At 41.8% G+C, this 22340-nt stretch overlaps 1 protein-coding gene across 1 annotated transcript in view; it reads left to right on the top strand.

Moving 5' to 3' along the window:
• Positions 1-22340, top strand: part of SLC33A1 (solute carrier family 33 member 1) — a 199144-nt gene that overhangs the window by 96109 nt on the left and 80695 nt on the right. The window contains exon 5 of the mRNA XM_053710075.1: positions 13349-13466. Within this exon, the coding sequence (XP_053566050.1) occupies positions 13349-13466 (118 nt within the window). The remainder of the gene's footprint in view (positions 1-13348; positions 13467-22340) is intronic.

The raw sequence follows: 22340 nt of genomic DNA, 5'->3' as shown, positions 1-22340 counted from the left end.
CAATAATGCCATAGATAATGATATTGCCCAAGATGATTCCTCAAATGAGGGGAGTAAGCATGGTACTGCATCATCCCCTTCTGTGTCTACACCAGTTTTGCCCACACAAGAGGCCCCTAGTACATCTAGTGCGCCAATACTTATTACCATGCAACAATTAACGGCTGTAATGGATAATTCTATTGCAAACATTTTATCCAAAATGCCTACTTATCAGAGAAAGCGCGATTGCTCTGTTTTAAACACTGAAGAGCAAGAGGACGCTGATGATAACTGTTCTGACATGCCCTCACACCAATCTGAAGGGGCCAGGAGGGAGGTTTTGTCTGAGGGAGAAATTTCAGATTCAGGGAAAATTTCTCAACAAGCTGAACCTGATGTTGTAACATTTAAATTTAAATTAGAACATCTCCACGCACTACTTAAGGAGGTATTATCTACTCTGGATGATTGTGACAATTTGGTCATTCCAAAGAAATTATGTAAGATGGACAAGTTCCTAGAGGTTCCGGTGTCCCCTGATGCTTTTCCTATACCCAAGCGGGTGGCGGACATAGTAAATAAGGAGTGGGAAAGGCCCGGCATACCTTTTGTTCCTCCCCCTATATTTAAGAAATTATTTCCTATAGTCGACCCCAGAAAGGACTTATGGCAGACAGTCCCCAAGGTCGAGGTGGCGGTTTCTACTCTAAACAAACGCACTACTATTCCTATAGAAGATAGTTGTGCTTTCAAGATCCTATGGATAAAAAGTTAGAGGGTTTGCTTAAAAAGATGTTTGTTCAGCAAGGTTGCCTTCTACAACCAATTTCATGCATTGTTCCTGTCACTACAGCTGCGTGTTTCTGGTTCGAAGAACTAGAAAAGTCGCTCAATAAAGAATCTTCGTATGAGGAGGTTATGGACAGAGTTCAAGCACTTAAATTGGCTAACTCTTTTATTTTAGATGCCGCTTTGCAATTAGCTAGATTAGCGGCGAATAATTCAGGGTTTGCTATCGTGGCGCGCAGAGCGCTTTGGCTAAAGTCTTGGTCAGCGGATGTGTCTAGCAAAGGCCAAATTCATAAGGTGTCAATCAGACAACATGACGACTGTTGCATATATCAACCATCAGGGGGGAACAAGGAGTTCCCTGGTGATGGAGGAGCATCCGGGGGAGTGGGAACTCCATCCGGAAATCTTTGCCCAAATAACTCAATTATGGGGCATTCCAGACATGGATCTGATGGCCTCTCGTCAGAACTTCAAGGTCCCTTGTTACGGGTCCAAATCCAGGGATCCCAAGGCGACTCTAGTGGATACAATAGTAGCACCTTGGATCTTCAACCTAGCTTATGTATTCCCACCGTTTCCTCTCATTCCCAGGCTGGTAGCCAGGATCAATCAGGAGAGGGCTTCGGTGATCTTGATAGTTCCTGCGTGGCCACGCAGGACTTGGTATGCAGACCTGGTGAATATGTCATCGGCTCCACCATGGAAGCTACCTTTGAGACAGGACCTTCCTGTTCAGGGTCCATTCGAACATCCGAATCTGGTTTCCCTCCAACTGACTGCTTGGAGATTGAACGCTTGATTCTATCAAAGCGTGGGTTTTCAGATTCTGTAATAGATACTCTTATTCAGGCTAGAAAGCCTGTAACTAGAAAAATTTACCATAAAATATGGAAAAAATATATCTGTTGGTGTGAATCTAAAGGATTCCCATGGAATAAGATAAAAATTCCTAAGATTCTTTCCTTTCTACAAGAAGGTTTGGAGAAAGGATTATCTGCAAGTTCTCTGAAGGGACAGATCTCTGCTTTATCTGTTTTACTTCACAAAAGGCTGGCAGCTGTGCCAGACGTTTAAGCGTTTGTTCAGGCTCTGGTTAGAATCAAGCCTGTTTACAGATCTTTGACTCCTCCCTGGAGTCTTAATCTAGTTCTTTCAGTTCTTCAAGGGGTTCCGTTTGAACCCTTACATTCCGTAGATATTAAGTTATTATCGTGGAAAGTTGCAATTTCTTCAGCTAGAAGAGTTTCTGAGTTATCTGCTCTGCAGTGTTCTCCGCCCTATCTGGTCCATGCAGATAAGGTGGTTTTGCGTACTGAGCCTGGTTTTCTTCCGAAGGTTGTTTCCAACAAAAATATTAACCAGGAGATAGTTGTACCTTCTTTGTGTCCGAATCCAGTTTCAGAGAAGGAACGTTTGTTACACAATTTGGACGTAGTCCGTGCTCTAAAATTCTATTTAGAGGCTACTGAAGATTTCAGACAAACATCTTCTTCGTTTGTTGTTTATTCTGGTAAAAGGAGAGGTAAAAAAGCAACTTCTACCTCTCTTTCCTTTTGGCTTAAAAGCATTATCAGATTGGCTTTTGAGACTGCCGGACGGCAGCCTCCTGAAAGTATCACAGCTCACTCCACTAGGGCTGTGGCTTCCACATGGGCCTTCAAGAACGAGGCTCCTGTTGACCAGATATGTAAGGCAGCGACTTGGTCTTCACTGCACTCTTTTGCCAAATTTTACAAATTTTATACTTTTGGTTCTTCGGAGGCTATTTTTGGGAGAAAGGTTTTGCAAGCCGTGGTGCCTTCCGTTTAGGTGACCTGATTTGCTCCCTCCCTTCATCCGTGTCCTAAAGCTTTGGTATTGGTTCCCACAAGTAAGGATGACGCCGTGGACCGGACACACCTATGTTGGAGAAAACAGAATTTATGCTTACCTGATAAATTACTTTCTCCAACGGTGTGTCCGGTCCACGGCCCGCCCTGGTTTTTTAATCAGGTCTGATGAATTATTTTCTCTAACTACAGTCACCACGTTACCATATGGTTTCTCCTATATATATTTCCTCCTGTCCGTCGGTCGAATGACTGGGGTAGGCGGAGCCTAGGAGGGACTATGTGGCCAGCTTTGCTGGGCTCTTTGCCATTTCCTGTTGGGGAGGAGAATATCCCACAAGTAAGGATGACGCCGTGGACCGGACACACCGTTGGAGAAAGTAATTTATCAGGTAAGCATAAATTCTGTTTTAACTTAGGGGGGTGTTAGTGTTAGGGTTAGACTTAGCTTTAGGGGTTAATACATTTATTAGAATAGCGGCGAGATTCGGTCGGCAGATTAGGGGTTAATAATTGAAGTTAGGTGTCGGCGATGTTAGGGAGGGCAGGTTAGGGGTTAATAAATATAATATAGGGGTCGGCGATGTTAGGGCAGCAGATTAGGGGTACATAGCTATAATGTAGCTGGCGGCGGCATGCGGACGGCAGATTAGGGGTTAATAAGTGTAGGTAGCTGGCGGCGACGTTGTGGGGGGCAGGTTAGGGGTTAATAAATATAATAAAGGGGTCGGTGGTGTTAGTGGAAACAGATTAGGGGTACATAAGGATAACGTAGGTGGCGGTCGGCAGATTAGGGGTTAAAAAAATGTAATCGAGTGTTGGCGATGTGGGGGGACCTCGGTTTAGGGGTACATAGGTAGTTTATGGGTGTTAGTGTACTTTAGAGCACAGTAGTTAAGAGCTTTATGAACCGGCGTTAGCCCAGAAAGCTCTTAACTACTGACTTTTTTCTGCGGCTGGAGTTTTGTCGTTAGAATTCTAACGCTCACTTCAGACACGACTCTAAATACCGGAGTTAGAAAGATCCCATTGAAAAGATAGGATACGCAATTGACGTAAGGGTATCTGCGGTATGGAAAAGTCGCGGCTGAAAAGTGAGCGTTAGACCCTTTTTTGAGTGACTCCAAATACCGGAGGTAGCCTAAAACCAGCGTTAGGAGCCTCTAACGCTGGTTTTCACGGCTACCGCCAAACTCCAAATCTAGGCCTAAGTAACTAAGCAATTAATAATTGAGAAAAACTGCATAAAAGACCAATGTTGTTCATAAAATAAAAACGTGCCGTAGTACATATATAAATGGGAAATCTTTATTAGATCTCTCATCCCAGTACATGAGTATCACCCCAAAACACCATATTTGGACATCAATTTCCCTAGAGCAGAGACTCTACAAAAACAGTCAGATATTGATTTTTTTTAAAGAAATAAAATCTCAATACATGATGGATCATGAAAGCCATGCTGCTGGGAGAATTGTTACTGAAAGAGATTAATACCTTACCTTCTTCTCACAGTCCAGGTCAGGAGGTCTGCGACTGCTAGCCTCTTCCACCCGCCTTCACACTCACAGACAGACAGCCAGGTTATGCTTCTGCACTTGACATGGCAAATTGCTGTAATGTGCCCGCCCGGCCAGGGTCGGTGTTAGGATTTTTGACTACACAGGCAAAGACACTTTTTGACGCCCCCCCACCCACAAAATTATATACCCTGCCATTACTGCATCTTAACAAAATGATAAGTGATGTGTTAAGCAGCTATAGATAACTATTTTTTAATATATAATGATAACCAGCTAAATAATATGCTTCATCAAATTAATGCAGAGAACTTGAAAACAGTGAGTTTCAGAGACAAGACGGCTAATGCTTTGATTTATTGTTTACTGCATGTCTGCCAAAAACTGTGTATGTGTTTCTTTATTATATTACTGCTGGTGAGGTTTTGTGTTTGTTTTTGTATGCCTGTATGAGGTACCATTGTGCTCTGACTAGATGCGTTTTGGACATAATTTCATTTGTAAATTCAGGTTCAGGGACACCCTTAGCATTTGTGGGGCCCTGAGACAGACACTCATACACACAGACACCCACACCCAGACACTCTCAGACACAGATACATACATATGCTAACACATTCATGTACAGCCACAACACTCACATACACCTGCAAACTTACACAAGCATAGACAGATGCACTTATACACTCTCAAACACATGCACACAAAGACACAGATATAAAGTAAAAAAACATGGCCATAACTGGTGTATCTAATATTATGTGTAATTGCTGCTGCTTTTTTGGATATTGACTCATACAAGCATACACATACATATACACATAAACATATAGGCACAATCTTAAATCCACAGCTACACATGCAAACGTACATACATATCCACTCACATACATAGGCAGACACATCTGCACAAAGATGCATAGACAAACACCTACACATACAGACACATATATGCATGCATACAGAAAGAACACTATAGACACAAATACACAGTTTATAGTTTGTGTTTACTTGATGTGGGTAAAGCTAAAATAATTAAATTTAATGTAATTTTTTCTCATGCAACCATTTAAAAAAAAAAAAGTGTACCACTTTCCTCATCACGCACCCAGCAGAACACAAGCCCATCTATGCAAGGGAAAATGCAAAAACAAATTGCTTTGCACATTATATGACTTGGGAATGGAAACGGTAGATTTATTATTAATTTCTGTGCGTTGGAATAGTTTAAACACAGCAGCAGTGCAGCAGATAACCGGTTCCTTGCAATTTCAGTTTGTACTTCTGCAGCAGTGCAGGATTTAACCATTTCCCTAACAGAAGGATTCTGGGAAGACCAGTGAGGGCAAGACATTGGTGCATCAAATAATTGGGTGTCCAGCAGACTAAACAGTTTTCTGCTGCACCGCTACCATGGAAGACAACAAATACATGTGTCCTATATAGCTGGGGGTCAGTATTATGGGTGTATAGAAGTGAAGTGCGGCGGCTGTCCCTAAAGAGCACAATGTGAATGGTGGAGGTGCAAGTGTGAGTGGCTCACCTCTCATTGGGACAATGCCATAATATTTTCTAGGGGTCTGGTGTGCAGCATAATGAAAAATGAAGCCCTGCCCTTAGCATTCCCTCCCTGTTTAAACTTAAATAAATGAATCCCCCTTGGTGTGGGCCACTCATTCTCGGCTGCCTACCCTGCAGGTCTCTGATTGACAATGCTGGGGAAAAGAACAGTAAAAAGGATTGAGCAAGCAAAAGAAAAGTTTGTGGGGGATATGTCACCCGGTTCCTACTCCCATGCCCGGTAAGGTCAGACTCAGTTCAAATCTGCATCGATCCATAAAACAATATGCTCCTGAGCCTCCTATTATTATACCTGGATCTTCTGAAGGGATTAAAGTCTTCAGTGGTTTCCACCCGGTCCTACCGTGGCCCCACATGTTGCTCCACTGCTGTCCTGTCTCTCGCACACTACTCCACCTCTCTAGCTCTCGCACTAAATACAGAGAGTGGGAACTCAGGAGGTGAAATAGTGTGCAGGAGACAGCAGTGATGCAACATGTGGTGCCGCGGTAGGACCGGGTTGAAACAACTGACTATGCCGGCATCTTTGAAGAAAAATCTTTTGCATTAGTGAGTTAAGGTGGATGCCGCTGTGTGTTAGTGTCCCTGGCACCCTGGGCAATTTTCCAGTTCTCTTACACCTGCCACCAAAACACACCTCCGGTAAAAACACATCAGATTTCCAATGGGGAGGGTGAGTTGTTGTTTCCCTAGTCCGACCTAGATCACCATGCTGCTGCAACACCTCCGGGCTTAAACGTTTGAAGCCGGCAAGTCCCACTCCCTCACACTGTTGCTCGTCTACAGTTTGTGGCGTGCGTGTGGTAAGGGTAATGATGGGTGGGACTAAGGGAACCAGCGGCCAAATAGCCGCACCAACTGTAATGAATGTGTATGAGTAATCAAATCCTGTCACACGTCACTCACTATAAACTAAGAGCCACAGTAAAGTGAAGCACTGTGTGTGTGGTAATGGTGGGCGGGGCCTAGTTAACAGGCGGCTCACCGGGCAAATGCCGGGTATGCCCTATGGTGAGTCCATGCCTGTCTAATTTTAATAATTCTTTGATTGATATATATCTATCTAATGGTAAGAATTATTTGATTGATAGATATCTAATGGTAAAAATTCTTTGATTGATAGATATCTAATGGTAAGAATTCTTTGGTAGATAGATATCTAATGGTAAGAATTCTTTGGTAGATAGATATCTAATGGTAAAGCTGCATATTTATTCTATCCTATTACAGGTGTTGTCTGCTGTAAGTCAATAAGGGGAGAGAAAAATACTAATTATGATGAATCTGATTTCTCTTGTTAAGTGTATCCAGTCCACGGATCATCCATTACTTGTGGGATATTCTCCTTCCCAACAGGAAGTTGCAAGAGGATCACCCACAGCAGAGCTGCTATATAGCTCCTCCCCTCACTGCCATATCCAGTCATTCTCTTGCAACTCTCAACTATGATGGAGGTCGTAAGAGGACTGTGGTGTTTTATACTTAGTTTATTTCTTCAATCAAAAGTTTGTTATTTTTAAATGGTACCGGAGTGTACTGTTTATCTCAGTCAGTATTTAGAAGAAGAATCTGCCTGCGTTTTCTATGATCTTAGCAGAAGTAACTAAGATCCTTTGCTGTTCTCACATATTCTGAGGAGTGAGGTAACTTCAGAGGGGGAATAGCGTGCAGGTTTTCCTGTAATAAGGTATGTGCAGTTAAAATATTTTTCTAGGGAATGGAATTTGCTAGAAAATGCTGCTGATACCGAAGTAATGTAAGTAAAGCCTTAAATGCAGTGATAGCGACTGGTATCAGGCTTATTAATAGAGATACATACTCTTATAAAAGTGTATTTTAAAACGTTTGCTGGCATGTTTAATCGTTTTTTACATATGTTTGGTGATAAAACTTATTGGGGCCTAGTTTTTTCCACATGGCTGGCTTGAATTTTGCCTAGAAACAGTTCCCTGAGGCTTCCCACTGTTGTAATATGAGTGGGAGGGGCCTATTTTGGCGTTTTTTTGCACAGCAAAAATTACAGACACAGACATCCAGCTTCTTCCTGCATGATCCAGGACTTCTCTGAAGGGCTCAAAAGGCTTCAAAAATCGGATTGAGGGAGGTAAAAAAGCCACAGTAGAGCTGTGGCAGTTGTTGTGACTGTTTAAAAAATGTTTTTGTCATTTGTTATTCTCGTTTTTGGTATTAAGGGGTTAATCATCCATTTGCAAGTGGGTGCAATGCTCTGCTAACTTATTACATACACTGTAAAAATTTTGTTAGTGTAACTGCATTTTTTCACTGTTATTTCAAAATTTGGGAAAATTTGTGTTTCTTAAAGGCGCAGTAACGTTTTTTATATTTCTTGTAAACTTGTTTTAAAGTGTTTTCCAAGCTTGCTAGTCTCATTGCTAGTCTGTTTAAACATGTCTGACACAGAGGAACCTACTTGTTCATTTTGTTTGAAAGCCATGGTGGAGCCCCATAGGAGAATGTGTACTAAATGTATTGATTTCACCTTAAACAGTAAAGATCAGTCTTTATCTATAAAAGAATTATCACCAGAGGGTTATGCCGACTAACTCTCCCCACGTGTCAGAACCTTCGCCTCCCGCTCAGGGGACGCACGCTAATATGGCGCCAATTACATCAGGGACGCCCATAGCGATTAACATGGCTGCAATCATGAATAATACTCTGTCAGAGGTATTATCTAGATTGCCTGAATTAAGAGGCAAGCGCGATAGCTCTGGGGTTAGGAGAGATACAGAGCGCGCAAATGCTGTTAGAGCCATGTCTGATACTGCGTCACAGTATGCAGAACATGAGGACAGAGAGCTTCAGTCTGTGGGTGACATCTGACTCGGGGAAACCTGATTCAGAGATTTCTAATTTTAAATTTAAGCTTGAGAACCTCCGTGTATTGCTTGGGGAGGTATTAGCTGCTCTGAATGACTGTAACACAGTTGCAATTCCAGAGAAATTGTGTAGGCTGGATAGATACTATGCGGTGCCGGTGTGTACTGACGTTTTTCCTATACCTAAAAGGCTTACAGAAATTATTAGCAAGGAGTGGGATAGACCCGGTGTGCCCTTTTCCCCACCTCCTATATTTAGAAAAATGTTTCCAATAGACGCCACTACACGGGACTTATGGCAGACGGTCCCTAAGGTGGAGGGAGCAGTTTCTACTTTAGCAAAACGTACCACTATCCCGGTTGAGGACAGTTGTGCTTTTTCAGATCCAATGGATACAAAATTAGAGGGTTACCTTAAGAAAATGTTTATTCAACAAGGTTTTATTTTACAGCCCCTTGCATGCATTGCTCCTGTCACTGCTGCGGCGGCGGCATTCTGGTTTGAGGCCCTGGAAGAGTCCATCCAGACAGCTCCATTGAATGAAATTATTGACAAGCTTAGAACGCTTAAGCTAGCTAACTCATTTGTTTCTGATGCCATTGTTCATTTGACTAAACTAATGGCTAAGAATTCCGGATTCGCCATCCAGGCGCGTAAGGTGCTATGGCTTAAATCCTGGTCAGCTGACGTGACTTCAAAGTCTAAATTACTCAACATTCCTTTCAAGGGGCAGACCTTATTCGGGCCTGGCTTGAAGGAAATTATTGCTGACATTACTGGAGGCAAGGGTCATACCCTTCCTCAGGACAGGGCCAAATCAAAGACCAAACAGTCTAATTTTCGTGCCTTTCGAAATTTCAAGGCAGGAGCAGCATCAACTTCCTCCGCTTCAAAACAAGAGGGAACTGTTGCTCATTCCAGACAGGCCTGGAAACCTAACCAGTCCTGGAACAAGGGCAAGCAGGCCAGAAAGCCTGCTTCTGCCCCCAAGACAGCATGAAGGAACGGCCCCCTATCCGGAAACGGATCTAGTGGGGGGCAGACTTTCTCTCTTCACCCAGGCGTGGGCAAGAGATGTTCAGGATCCCTGGGCGTTGGAGATCATATCTCAGGGATATCTTCTGGACTTCAAAGCTTCTCCTCCACAAGGGAGATTTCATCTTTCAAGGTTATCAGCAAACCAGATAAAGAAAGAGGCATTCCTAAGCTGTGTGCAAGACCTCCCAGTAATGGGAGTGATCCATCCAGTTCCGCGGACGGAACAAGGACAGGGATTTTATTCAAATCTGTTTGTGGTTCCCAAGAAAGAGGGAACCTTCAGACCAATCTTGGATCTAAAGATCTTAAACAAATTCCTCAGAGTTCCATCATTCAAAATGGAAACTATTCGGACCATCCTACCCATGATCCAAGAGGGTCAGTACATGACCACAGTGGACTTAAAGGATGCCTACCTTCACATACCGATTCACAAAGATCATCATCGGTTCCTAAGGTTTGCCTTTCTAGACAGGCATTACCAATTTGTAGCTCTTCCCTTCGGGTTGGCCACTGCCCCGAGAATTTTTACAAAGGTTCTGGGCTCACTTCTGGCGGTTCTAAGACCGCGAGGCATAGCGGTGGCTCCGTATCTAGACGACATCCTGATACAGGCGTCAAGCTTTCAAATTGCCAAGTCTCATACAGAGATAGTTCTGGCATTTCTGAGGTCGCATGGGTGGAAAGTGAACGTGGAAAAGAGTTCTCTATCACCACTCACAAGAGTCTCCTTCCTAGGGACTCTTATAGATTCTGTAGAGATGAAAATTTACCTGACGGAGTCCAGGTTATCAAAACTTCTAAATGCTTGCCGTGTCCTTCATTCCATTCCACGCCCGTCAGTGGCTCAGTGCATGGAAGTAATTGGCTTAATGGTAGCGGCAATGGACATAGTGCATCTCAGACCGCTGCAATTATGCATGCTAAGTCAGTGGAATGGGGATTACTCAGATTTGTCCCCTCTACTAAATCTGGATCAAGAGACCAGAGATTCTCTTCTCTGGTGGCTTTCTCGGGTCCATCTGTCCAAGGGTATGACCTTTCGCAGGCCAGATTGGACGATTGTAACAATAGATGCCAGCCTTCTAGGTTGGGGCGCAACTCCCTGAAGGCTCAGGGATCGTGGACTCAGGAGGAGAAACTCCTCCCAATAAATATTCTGGAGTTAAGAGCAATATTCAAGGCTCTTCTAGCTTGGCCTCAGTTAGCAACACTGAGGTTCATCAGATTTCAGTCGGACAACATCACGACTGTGGCTTACATCAACCATCAAGGGGGAACCAGGAGTTCCCTAGCGATGTTAGAAGTCTCAAAGATAATTCGCTGGGCAGAGTCTCACTCTTGCCACCTGTGAGCGATCCACATCCCAGGCGTAGAGAACTGGTAGGCGGATTTTCTAAGTCGTCAGACTTTTCATCCGGGGGAGTGGGAACTCCATCCGGAGGTGTTTGCTCAACTGGTCCATCGTTGGGGCAAACCAGAACTGGATCTCATGGCGTCTCGCCAAAACGCCAAGCTTCCTTGTTACGGATCCAGGTCCAGGGACCCGGGAGCAACGCTGATAGATGCTCTAGCAGCTCCTTGGTTCTTCAACCTGGCCTATGTGTTTCCACCATTTCCTCTGCTCCCTCGACTGATTGCCAAAATCAAACAGAAGAGAGCATCGGTGATTCTGATAGCGCCTGCGTGGCCACGCAGGACCTGGTATGCAGACCTAGTGGACATGTTATCTCTTCCACCATGGACTCTGCCTCTAATACAAGGTCCTTTCAATCATCCAAATCTAATTTCTCTGAGACTGACTGCATGGAGATTGAACGCTTGATTCTATCAAGGCGTGGCTTCTCCGAGTCAGTCATTGATACCTTAATACAGGCTCGGAAGCCTGTCACCAGGAAAATCTACCATAAGATATAGCGTAAATATCTTTATTGGTGTGAATCCAAGAGTTACTCATGGAGTAAGGTTAGGATTCCTAGGATATTGTCCTTTCTCCAAGAGGGTTTGCACAAAGGCTTATCAGCTAGTTCTTTAAAAGAACAGATCTCTGCTCTGTCTATTCTTTTGCACAAGCGTCTGGCAGAAGTTCCAGACGTCCAGGCATTTTGTCAGGCTTTGGTTAGGATTAAGCCTGTGTTTAAAACTGTTGCTCCCCCGTGCAGCTTAAACTTGGTTCTTAAAGTTCTTCAGGGAGTTCCGTTTGAACCCCTTCATTCCATTGATATTAAACTTTTATCTTGGAAAGTTCTGTTTTTGATGGCTATTTCCTCGTCTCGAAGAGTCTCTGAGTTATCTGCCTTACATTGTGATTCTCCTTATCTGATTTTTCATTCAGACAAGGTAGTTCTGCGTACCAAACCTGGGTTTTTACCTAAGGTGGTTTCTAACAGGAATATCAATCAAGAGATTGTTGTTCGATCATTGTGTCCTAATCCTTCTCCAAAGAAGGAACGTCTTTTGCATAATCTGGATGTAGTCCGTGCCTTGAAGTTTTACTTACAGGCTACTAAAGATTTTCGTCAAACATCTGCCCTGTTTGTCGTTTACTCTGGACAGAGGAGAGGTCAAAAAGCTTCGGCAACCTCTCTCTCCTTTTGGCTTTGGAGCATAATACGCTTAGCCTATGAGACTGCTGGACAGCAGCCCCCTGAAAGGATTACAGCTCATTCTACTAGAGCTGTGGCTTCCACTTGGGCCTTTAAAAATGAGGCCTCTGTTGAACAGATTTGCAAGGCTGCGACTTGGTCTTCGCTTCACACCTTTTCAAAATTTTACAAATTTGACACTTTTGCTTCTTTGGAGGCTGTTTTTGGGTGAAAGGTTCTACAGGCAGTGGTTCCTTCCGTTTAAGTTCCTGCCTTGTCCCTCCCATCATCCGTGTACTTTAGCTTTGGTATTGGTATCCCACAAGTAATGGATGATCCGTGGACTGGATACACCTAACAAGAGAAAACATAATTTATGCTTACCTGATAAATTTATTTCTCTTGTAGTGTATCCAGTCCACGGCCCGCCCTGTCCTTTTAAGGCAGGTCTAAATTTTAATTAAACTACAGTCACCACTGCACCCTATGGTTTCTCCTTTCTCGTCTTGTTTCGGTCGAATGACTGGATATGGCAGTGAGGGGAGGAGCTATATAGCAGCTCTGCTGTGGGTGATCCTCTTGCAACTTCCTGTTGGGAAGGAGAATATCCCACAAGTAATGGATGATCCGTGGACTGGATACACTACAAGAGAAATAAATTTATCAGGTAAGCATAAATTATGTTTTTAGCACTGATCAGTATTATTGTAATTATAATGAATAATATTTTAAATGAGACTGAGAGCCTGGTTGAAGACAACACATATTGGCCATATTGTTAAACAAATGCTGAATGCTTACCGAACACAAAAGTTATATTTGCTGTTTTTAAAGTTGCATTTTTATTTTAAAAAAATGGAACATAATATAGTGAAATGTAACATCTGAATTTAACGTAAGTCTCAGACATTTAGATGTTACATTTATGAATTCAAATGCTTTTTTCCCTTAAATTGAATGTTCATTTTTAAATCACAAATGTTTGTTCATTCCTTTGACTTCCAATTGTCAGGTGAAAGTGCATAACTAAAGCTGGTATATTATTTTCTACTCTGTATACCACATCCTATTACCTCTATATTACAGTGTATATGAATGTGTAAATATGAAATAAAATGAAATGTGTTAAAACAAAACCTATTTTGTACAAAAGTTTTAATTTTGAAATGTATTATTTCAGGTTGCTGTTGGGACTAGAGTTTGCTATTTTAGTTTGGTGGACTCCAAAAGTAAGCCATGAGGGCGGGTTCCCTCTTTATTATTACCTGGTGCTGTTGCTGAGCTACGCACTACATCAGGTAAGGCATTTGTGTGTACACATTTACTGTATAAATAACTTTCCAGACAATCCATTACACTTCCCTTTTTTGTTTAGGGGAGTATTAAAGGCATTTGACAATCTAGTCACAAATTATTGGGACATGTCGATATGCCCTTTCAACATGCACCAATTGCAAGCTACAATTCACTTCAATGCAGTATTCAGTTAACACTGGTACCTGGATTGTGTAAGAGTCAGTAATCACCTTCATTATGGTCCCAAGTGCGCAACATCTCCCCCATGAAGTCTGAATATGTTGGACTTTAGCTGTATTAATGTTTTTTTATGGAGTAAGGAGCAAGCAATTTCAGAATTATTTTTCATAATTTTTAACTTAATATGTATTTTATATATTTATTTTGATTGTTTTAACTGACATGTTCATCTAGGTCCATGTAGTGCATTGGTGCTCTGTTTAACACCTAGCAAGAATTGTATTACTGCACTAAAGCTTGCATAACTAACTTATTAGAACTTTTTTATTTTAATGTCCCTAATCCTAAAGTTTGCTCTATATGTTATGTATTATTAGGAGCTAACAAATTCAACAGCATGGAAAATGAACAGAGCCTAAAATGAAATAAAAAATAACAATTTATAAACTTTCTAATATTTTGTAAAACTAATGTTTTTTTATCATAGTATAGTAAACATTTCACAGTTCTCTAGATTAGTAATACAGGGAGTGCAGAATTATTAGGCAAGTTGTATTTTTGAGGATTAATTTTATTATTGAACAACAACCATGTTCTCAATGAACCCAAAAAACGCATTAATATCAAAGCTGAATAGTTTTGGAAGTAGTTTTTAGTTTGTTTTTAGTTATAGCTATTTTAGGGGGATATCTGTGTGTGCAGGTGACTATTACTGTGCATAATTATTAGGCAACTTAACAAAAAACAAATATATACCCATTTCAATTATTTATTTTTACCAGTGAAACCAATATAACATCTCAACATTCACAAATATACATTTCTGACATTCAAAAACAAAACAAAAACAGATCAGTGACCAATATAGCCACCTTTCTTTGCAAGGACACTCAAAAGCCTGCCATCCATGGATTCTGTCAGTGTTTTGATCTGTTCACCATCAACATTGCGTGCAGCAGCAACCACAGCCTCCCAGACACTGTTCAGAGAGGTGTACTGTTTTCCCTCCTTGTAAATCTCACATTTGATGATGGACCTCAGGTTCTCAATGGGGTTCAGATCAGGTGAACAAGGAGGCCATGTCATTAGATTTTCTTCTTTTATACCCTTTCTTGCCAGCCACGCTGTGGAGTACTTGGACGCATGTAATGGAGCATTGTCCTGCATGAAAATCATGTTTTTCTTGAAGGATGCAGACTTCTTCCTGTACCACTGCTTGAAGAAGGTGTCTTCCAAAAACTGGCAGTAGGACTGGGAGTTGAGCTTGGCTCCATCCTCAACCCGAAAAGGCCCCACAAGCTCATCTTTGATGATACCAGCCCAAACCAGTACTCCACCTCCACCTTGCTGGAGTCTGAGTCGGACTGGAGCTCTCTGCCCTTTACCAATCCAGCCACGGGCCCATCCATCTAGCCCATCAAGACTCACTCTCATTTCATCAGTCCATAAAACCTTAGAAAAATCAGTCTTGAGATATTTCTTGGCCCAGTCTTGATGTTTCAGCTTGTGTGTCTTGTTCAGTGGTGGTCGTCTTTCAGCCTTTCTTACCTTGGCCATGTCTCTGAGTATTGCACACCTTGTGCTTTTGGGCACTCCAGTGATGTTGCAGCTCTGAAATATGGCCAAACTGGTGGCAAGTGGCATCTTGGCAGCTGCACGCTTGACTTTTCTCAGTTCATGGGCAGTTATTTTGCGCCTTGGTTTTTCCACACGCTTCTTGCGACCCTGTTGACTATTTTGAATGAAACGCTTGATTGTTCGATGATCACGCTTCAGAAGCTTTGCAATTTTAAGAGTGCTGCATCCCTCTGCAAGATATCTCACTATTTTTGACTTTTCTGAGCCTGTCAAGTCCTTCTTTTGACCCATTTTGCCAAAGGAAAGGAAGTTGCCTAATAATTATGCACACCTGATATAGGGTGTTGATGTCATTAGACCACACCCCTTCTGATTACAGAGATGCACATCACCTAATATGCTTAATTGGTAGTAGGCTTTCGAGCCTATACAGCTTGGAGTAAGACAACATGCATAAAGAGGATGATGTGGTCAAAATACTCATTTGCCTAATAATTCTGCACTCCCTGTACACAGACACCTATGGTACAACAGTCTATTAAGCGCAGGCGCTGAGGATTTGTTAAGTATGTATCTATATGTATGTATTTATTTTGAACAGACATATTTAAATGATGGGAGTCTGTGCCACTATTTAAACGTTGCCTTACAGCAGCACGTCACAGAATGCTCTTATTTCTTTTAGTATTATTATTTATTAAATATATTGACAATTAGGGCTGTGCGGTTTTTAAAAAATAAAATTGCAGTTTTTGACCATAAAAAAATGTGGTTTGCTATTTTATTAAAAATGACTAAAACACCTTAGTTTCTTTTTAAAGACATGATAAGTCCACGGATCATCATCCTTACTTGTGGGTTTTCACCTCCTGGTCAGCAGGAGGAGGCAAAGAGCACCACAGCAGAGCTGTTATATTGAGATCCTCTCTTCCCTCCCACTCCAGTCATTCTCTTTGCCTACGTTAGTGATAGGAAGAGGTAAACACCTAGATTACGAGTTTTGCGTTAACAGGGGTGTGGTGCTAACGAGCAGTTTTCCCTCACTGCTCACCTACAGACATCGCTGGTATTACGGGTTTTTAGAAACCCGGCGTTAGCTGCAGAAAAGTGAGCGGAGAGCAAAATTTAGCTCCACATCTCACCTCAATACCAGCGCTGCTTATGGTAGCGGTGAGCTGGCAAAACGTGCTCGTGCACGATTTCCCCATAGGAATCAATGGGGCAGAGCCGGCTGAAAAAAAAACTAACACCTGCAAAAAAGCAGCGTTCAGCTCCTAATGCAGCCTAATTGATTCCTATGGGGAAATACTTTTAATTTCTACACCTAACACCCTAACATGAACCCCGAGTCTAAACACCCCTAATATTACACTTATTAACCCCTAATCCGCCACCCCTGACATCGCAGACACCTGCATAATATAATAAAACCTTAATCTGCTGCTCCGGACACTGCCGCCACCTACATTATACTTATTAACCCCTAATCTGCTGCCCCCAACATCGCTGACACCTACATTATATTTATTAACCCCTAATCTGCCGCCCCCACCTACATACACTTATTAACTCCTAATCTGCCGCCCCCAACGTCGCCACCACTATAATAAAGTTCTTAACCCCTAAACCTAAGTCTAACCCTAACACCCCCTAAATTAAATATAATTTAAATAAATCTAAATAATATAACTACAATTAACTAAATTATTCCTATTTAAAACTAAATACTTACCTATAAAATAATCCCTATGCTAGCTACAATATAACTAATAGTTACATTGTATCTAGTTTAGGATTTATTTTTATTTTACAGGCAACTTTGTATTTATTTTAACTAGGTAGAATAGTTACTAAATAGTTATTAACTATTTAATAACTACCTAGTTAAAATAAATACAAAGTTGTCTGTAAAATAAAAATAAATCCTAAACTAGATACAATGTAACTATTAGTTATATTGTAGCTAGCTTAGGGTTTATTTTATAGGTATTTAGTTTTAAATAGGAATAATTTAGTGAATTGTAATTTAATTTAGATTTATTTAAATTATATTTAAGTTAGGGGGGTTAGGGTTAGACTTAGATTTAGGGGTTAATACATTTAATATAGTTGCAGCGACGTTGGGGGCGGCAGATTAGGGGTTAATAAATGTAGGTAGGTGTCGGCGATGTTAGGGACGGCAGATTAGGGGTTAAAAAAATTTTAACTAGTGTTTGCAATGCAGGAGGGCGGCGGTTTAAGGGTTAATATATTTTTTATAGTGGCGTCGATGTCCGGTTCGGCAGATTAGGGGTTAAACATTTTTTGTAGTGTTTACGATGGGGGGGGCCTCGGTTTAGGGGTTAATAGGTAGTTTATGGGTGTTAGTGTACTTTTTAGCACTTTAGTTAAGAGTCTTATACTACGGCGTTAGCCCATAAAACTCTTAACTATTGACTTTTAAATGCGGTATTAGTCTTGACAAGAGAGGCTGTACCGCTCACTTTTTGGAAGACTCGTAATACCGGCGTTATGCAAGTCCCATTGAAAATATAGGATACGCAATTAACGTAAGTGGATTTCCGGTATTTTCGAGTCTGACCAAAAAAGTGAGCGGTACACCTGTCATTTCAAGATTCGTAATACCAGCGGGCGTTAAAAAGCAGCGTTGGGACCTCTCAACGCTGCTTTTTAACCCTACTGCACAACTCGTAATCTAGCCGAAAGTGAGGTGTTAGTTTTAGATTCTTCAATCAAGAGTTTATTTTAAAGTAGTGCCAGAGAGTGCTACTTTGTCCTGGGGTGTAGCCTGGTTCCATTTCAGTCTCTACAGTAGAGTTTTGGTGGCTTTAAAGCAATGGGAACTTGTGGGACATAATTCTCACTGCGCCTCCCATATTTGTGCTGCTATATATCCTTCAGTCTGAGGTACTCACTAACTCAGCATTTGTTTCTTTTTCGGGCCAATGTGAGGGAGAGGACCTCTCAAGCTTGGGAACTGCCTTCCTGCCAGGCAGTGGTGGAGGTAAGTGCTACCTTTCTGGGACATAAGGAGACTCAGTTTTCTATTCAAAAATAGCACTATGGAACATAAAGGGTTAATAGCAAAGCCTTTTTATGTTGGGGACTCTCTTCAACTTTTATGTGAAAAGTTTTCTGGGCAGTGTTATATAGCAGGACTCGGGCTGGAGATGTGTTGTGTTATTTTTTGTAAGGCTCCGGTGGTTTCACTTGTTGTTTTTTCCTGGAGGGGAGACATTGGGCTTTAGGTACGCCCACGATGGACGGGGCTTCCTGTATTTGGGCACCACGAAGTAGAGCGCTGTTTCCCTGACAGGATTAGTGCGACATTAGCTGGGCTACTTGATTGTCTGTTCTAAAGCAGCATGTAATGTAATTTAATGCGCTTCTAGTACAGATACGTCTGGGTTTGTGACCTGGATTGCGCAGTGTCACTGAATGGATCATCATAGGAAACAAGGGGATCCGGTGTCATTTTACACGGTAGGAGCACCTCAGCAGATTGCTGTGGTGCAGAGGTTTATCTTGTGAAGTTAGCTTTTTTTAGCCGCTGTACTTAAGAGGAATCTTACAGTTTGCAGAAAAATAGAGAAACCGTTTGTATTTTAAGGAACAGTAACGGTTTTTGTGTAGTTATTTTTTTCTAATGTTTATTGTTTTTCCTGTTGATTATTAGATAAATTATATTGTATAATGGATCAAGAAGGTGTGCAATATGTTACATGTGCCTTGTGTCTGGATGCAAATGTGGAACCACCAATCCCTTTCTGTCCTACATTTATTGAAAGGACTGTAAGTTTTAGGGATAAGATTTTTACTGAGCCAATTTCTTCTCAGGCAGATGTTGTCCAGGAATCTTCGGATGAGGGTCAATTTATGCCGCAACTTTCTCCCCAAGCGTCCCAAAAATTAACGCCCCCACCAGCAGTGCCCTGCGCTTCTGCTCTAGCACCTGCTAGAGTTACTTTAAAAGACATAGCGGCGGTTATGTCTTCCACAATTTCTGATGCGTTGTCTGCCTTTCCTATGTTTCAGCGCAAGAGGAAAGACAAGCATGTTATCAGCAAGGTTTCTGATGCCATGGTAGCAGTCTCAGAGGTACCCTCCCAGGGAACTGAGATGGAGGGTATAGAGGTTTTATCAGATGGCGAGATTTCAGGTTCAAAACCTTTGACTGATTCGGAGGTTGTCTCTTTCTGATTTAAACTAGAACACCTCCGTCTGTTACTCAGGGAGGTGTTGGTTACTTTAGACGACTGTGATTCCACAGTAGTAGTCGCTCCTGTGAAGGCGAGTAAATTGGACAAATATTTCGAAGTCCCTACTTTCTCAGATGTTTTTCCAGTTCCTAAGCAAGCTTCGGAGATTGTGTCTAAGGAATGGGAGAGACCAGGTATTCCCTTCTCTCCGTCTCCTATTTTCAGGAAGATGTTTCCTATAGCTGACACTATCAAGGAAGCTTGGCAATTGGTTCCTAAGGTAGAAGGAGCTATCTCTACCTTAGCCAAGCGAACTACTATTCCTATTGAGGATAGTTGTGCCTTTAAAGACCCCATGGACAAGAAGTTGGAGGGTCTACTTAAAAGGATTTATGTTCACCAGGGTCTGCTGTTGCAGCCGGCTGTGTGCATTGCTACTGTCACTAGTGCGTCAGCTTATTGATTTGATGCTCTGTCTGAGTCTCTTAAGTCTGAGACTTCATTGGAGGAAATCCAAGATAGGATTAAAGCTCTGAAGTTAGCTAATGCTTTTATTACAGATTCTCTGCAAATTACTAAATTAGCAGCTAAGAGTTCAGGGTTCCCTATCCTAGCCCACAGAGCTTTATGGTTAAAGCCTTGGTCTGCGGACGTTTCATCTAAGTCTAAGCTTCTAGCTATTCCTTACAAGGGTAAGACCTTGTTTGGACCTGGCTTGAAGGAAATTATCTCTGACATCACGGGAGGTAAGGGTCATCTCCTTCCTCAGGATAAGAGAAATAAAAAAAAAAGGACGTCAAAATAATTTTCGTTCCTTTCGCAATTTCAAGGGAAATTCTTTCTCTTCCTCCTCTAAACAGGAAGGAAATTATTCACGGTTTAAGCCCCCTTGGAGACCCAACCAGCCTTGGAACAAGGGTAAACAGTCCAAGAAGCCTGCTGCTGACTCCAAAACAGCATGAAGGGCATGACCCTGATCCGGGACCGGATCTGGTGGGGGGCAGACTTTCTTTCTTCGTTCAGGCTTGGGTGCGAGACGTTCAGGATTCCTGGGCTATAGAAATAGTGTCCCAGGGATACAAACTGGAGTTCAAAAATTTTCCTCCTTGAGGAAGATTTCTTCTTTCAAGATTATCTGCAAACCAGATAAAAAGAGAGGCGTTCTTACATTGTGTAGGAGACCTTTCTTCCCTGGGAGTGATTACTCCCTTTCCTGTACAGGAACACGGGCAGGGGTTTTATTCAAATCTGTTTGTAGTTCCCAAGAAGGAGGGAACTTTCAGACCTATTTTAGACCTCAAGAGTCTGAACAAGTTTCTCAGAGTTCCATCCTTCAAGTTGGAAACTATTCGTACTATTCTTCCATTGATTCAGGAGGGTCAATTTATGACGACAGTGGACTTAAAGGATGCATATCTGCATGTCCCTATCCACAGAGATCATCACAAGTTCCTAAGGTTTGCCTTTCTGGACAGACATTTCTGTTGTAAGGTGTATCCAGTCCACGGATCATCCATTACTTGTGGCATATTCTCATTCCCAACAGGAAGTTGCAAGAGGACACCCACAGCAGAGCTGTAATATAGCTCCTCCCCTAACTGTCATAGCCAGTCATTCTCTTGCAACTCTCAACAAGCTAGGACGTTGTAGGAGAGAGTGGTTAAATATAGCTAGTTTATTTTCTTCAATCAAAAGTTTGTTATTTTTAAATAGTACCGGAGTTGTGCTATTTTATCTCAGGCAGTAAATAGAAGAAGAATCTGCCTGAGGTTTCTATGATCTTAGCAGGTTGTAACTAAGATCCATTGCTATTCTCACATATGTCTGAGGGGATTACACAGATGAGGTAACTTCAGCGAGAGAATGGCGTGCAGTTTATTCTGCTATCAGGTATGTGCAGTTATAATTTTTTCTAGAGATGGAAAACACTAGAAAATGCTGCTGATACCGGATTAATGTAAGTTAAGCCTGAATACAGTGATTTAATAACGACTGGTATCATGCTTACTCCCAGGGGTAATACCCTTATGATATTTACAATATAAAACGTTTGCTGGCATGTTTAATCGTTTTTATATATGCTTTGGTGATAAAACTTTATTGGGGCCTAGTTTTTTCCACATGGCTGGCTTAAATTTTGACTAGAAACAATTTCCACTGTTGTAGTATAAAAGTTACAGTTGGTGCAGTTAAAATTACAAACTGTGACATCCAGCTTCCCTCAAAGGCCCTCTGAATGCTATAGGACATCTCTAAAGGGCCCAAAGGCTTTCCAAAGTCGTTTATTGGGGAAGGTAGGGCCACAGCTTGCTGTGGCAGTTGGTTGTGACTGTTAAAAAACGTCTATTTCGTTTTTTTTATCCATTTTTTGAACTAAGGGGTTAATCATCCATTTGCAAGTTGGTGCAATGCTCTGTTAGCCTATTATACACACTGTAAAAATTTCGTTTGATTTACTGCATTTTTTCATTCTGACAAAATTTGTTTCTCTTAAAGGCACAGTACCGTTTTTTATATTTGCTTGTTAACTTGATTTAAAGTGTTTTCCAAGCTTGCTAGTCTCATTGCTATTCTGTATAAACATGTCTGACATAGAAGAAACTCCTTGTTTATTATGTTTAAAAGCCATGGTGGAACCCCCTCTTAGAATGTGTACCAAATGTACTGATTTCATTTTATGCAATAAAGATCATTTTCTGTCTTTAAAAAATGTATCACCAGAGGAATCTGACGAGGGGGAAGTTATGCCGACTAACTTTCCCCACGTGTCAGACCCTTTGACTCCCGCTTAAGGGACTCACGCTCAAATGGCGCCAAGTACATCTAGGGCGCCCATAGCGTTTACTTTACAAGACATGGCGGCAGTCATGGATAATACACTGTCAGCGGTATTAGCCAGACTACCTGAACTTAGAGCTA

Source organism: Bombina bombina, chromosome 4 (genome assembly GCF_027579735.1).
Source record: "Bombina bombina isolate aBomBom1 chromosome 4, aBomBom1.pri, whole genome shotgun sequence".
Lineage (NCBI taxonomy): Eukaryota > Metazoa > Chordata > Amphibia > Anura > Bombinatoridae > Bombina > Bombina bombina.
This window is presented reverse-complemented; position numbering and strand designations above follow the sequence as displayed.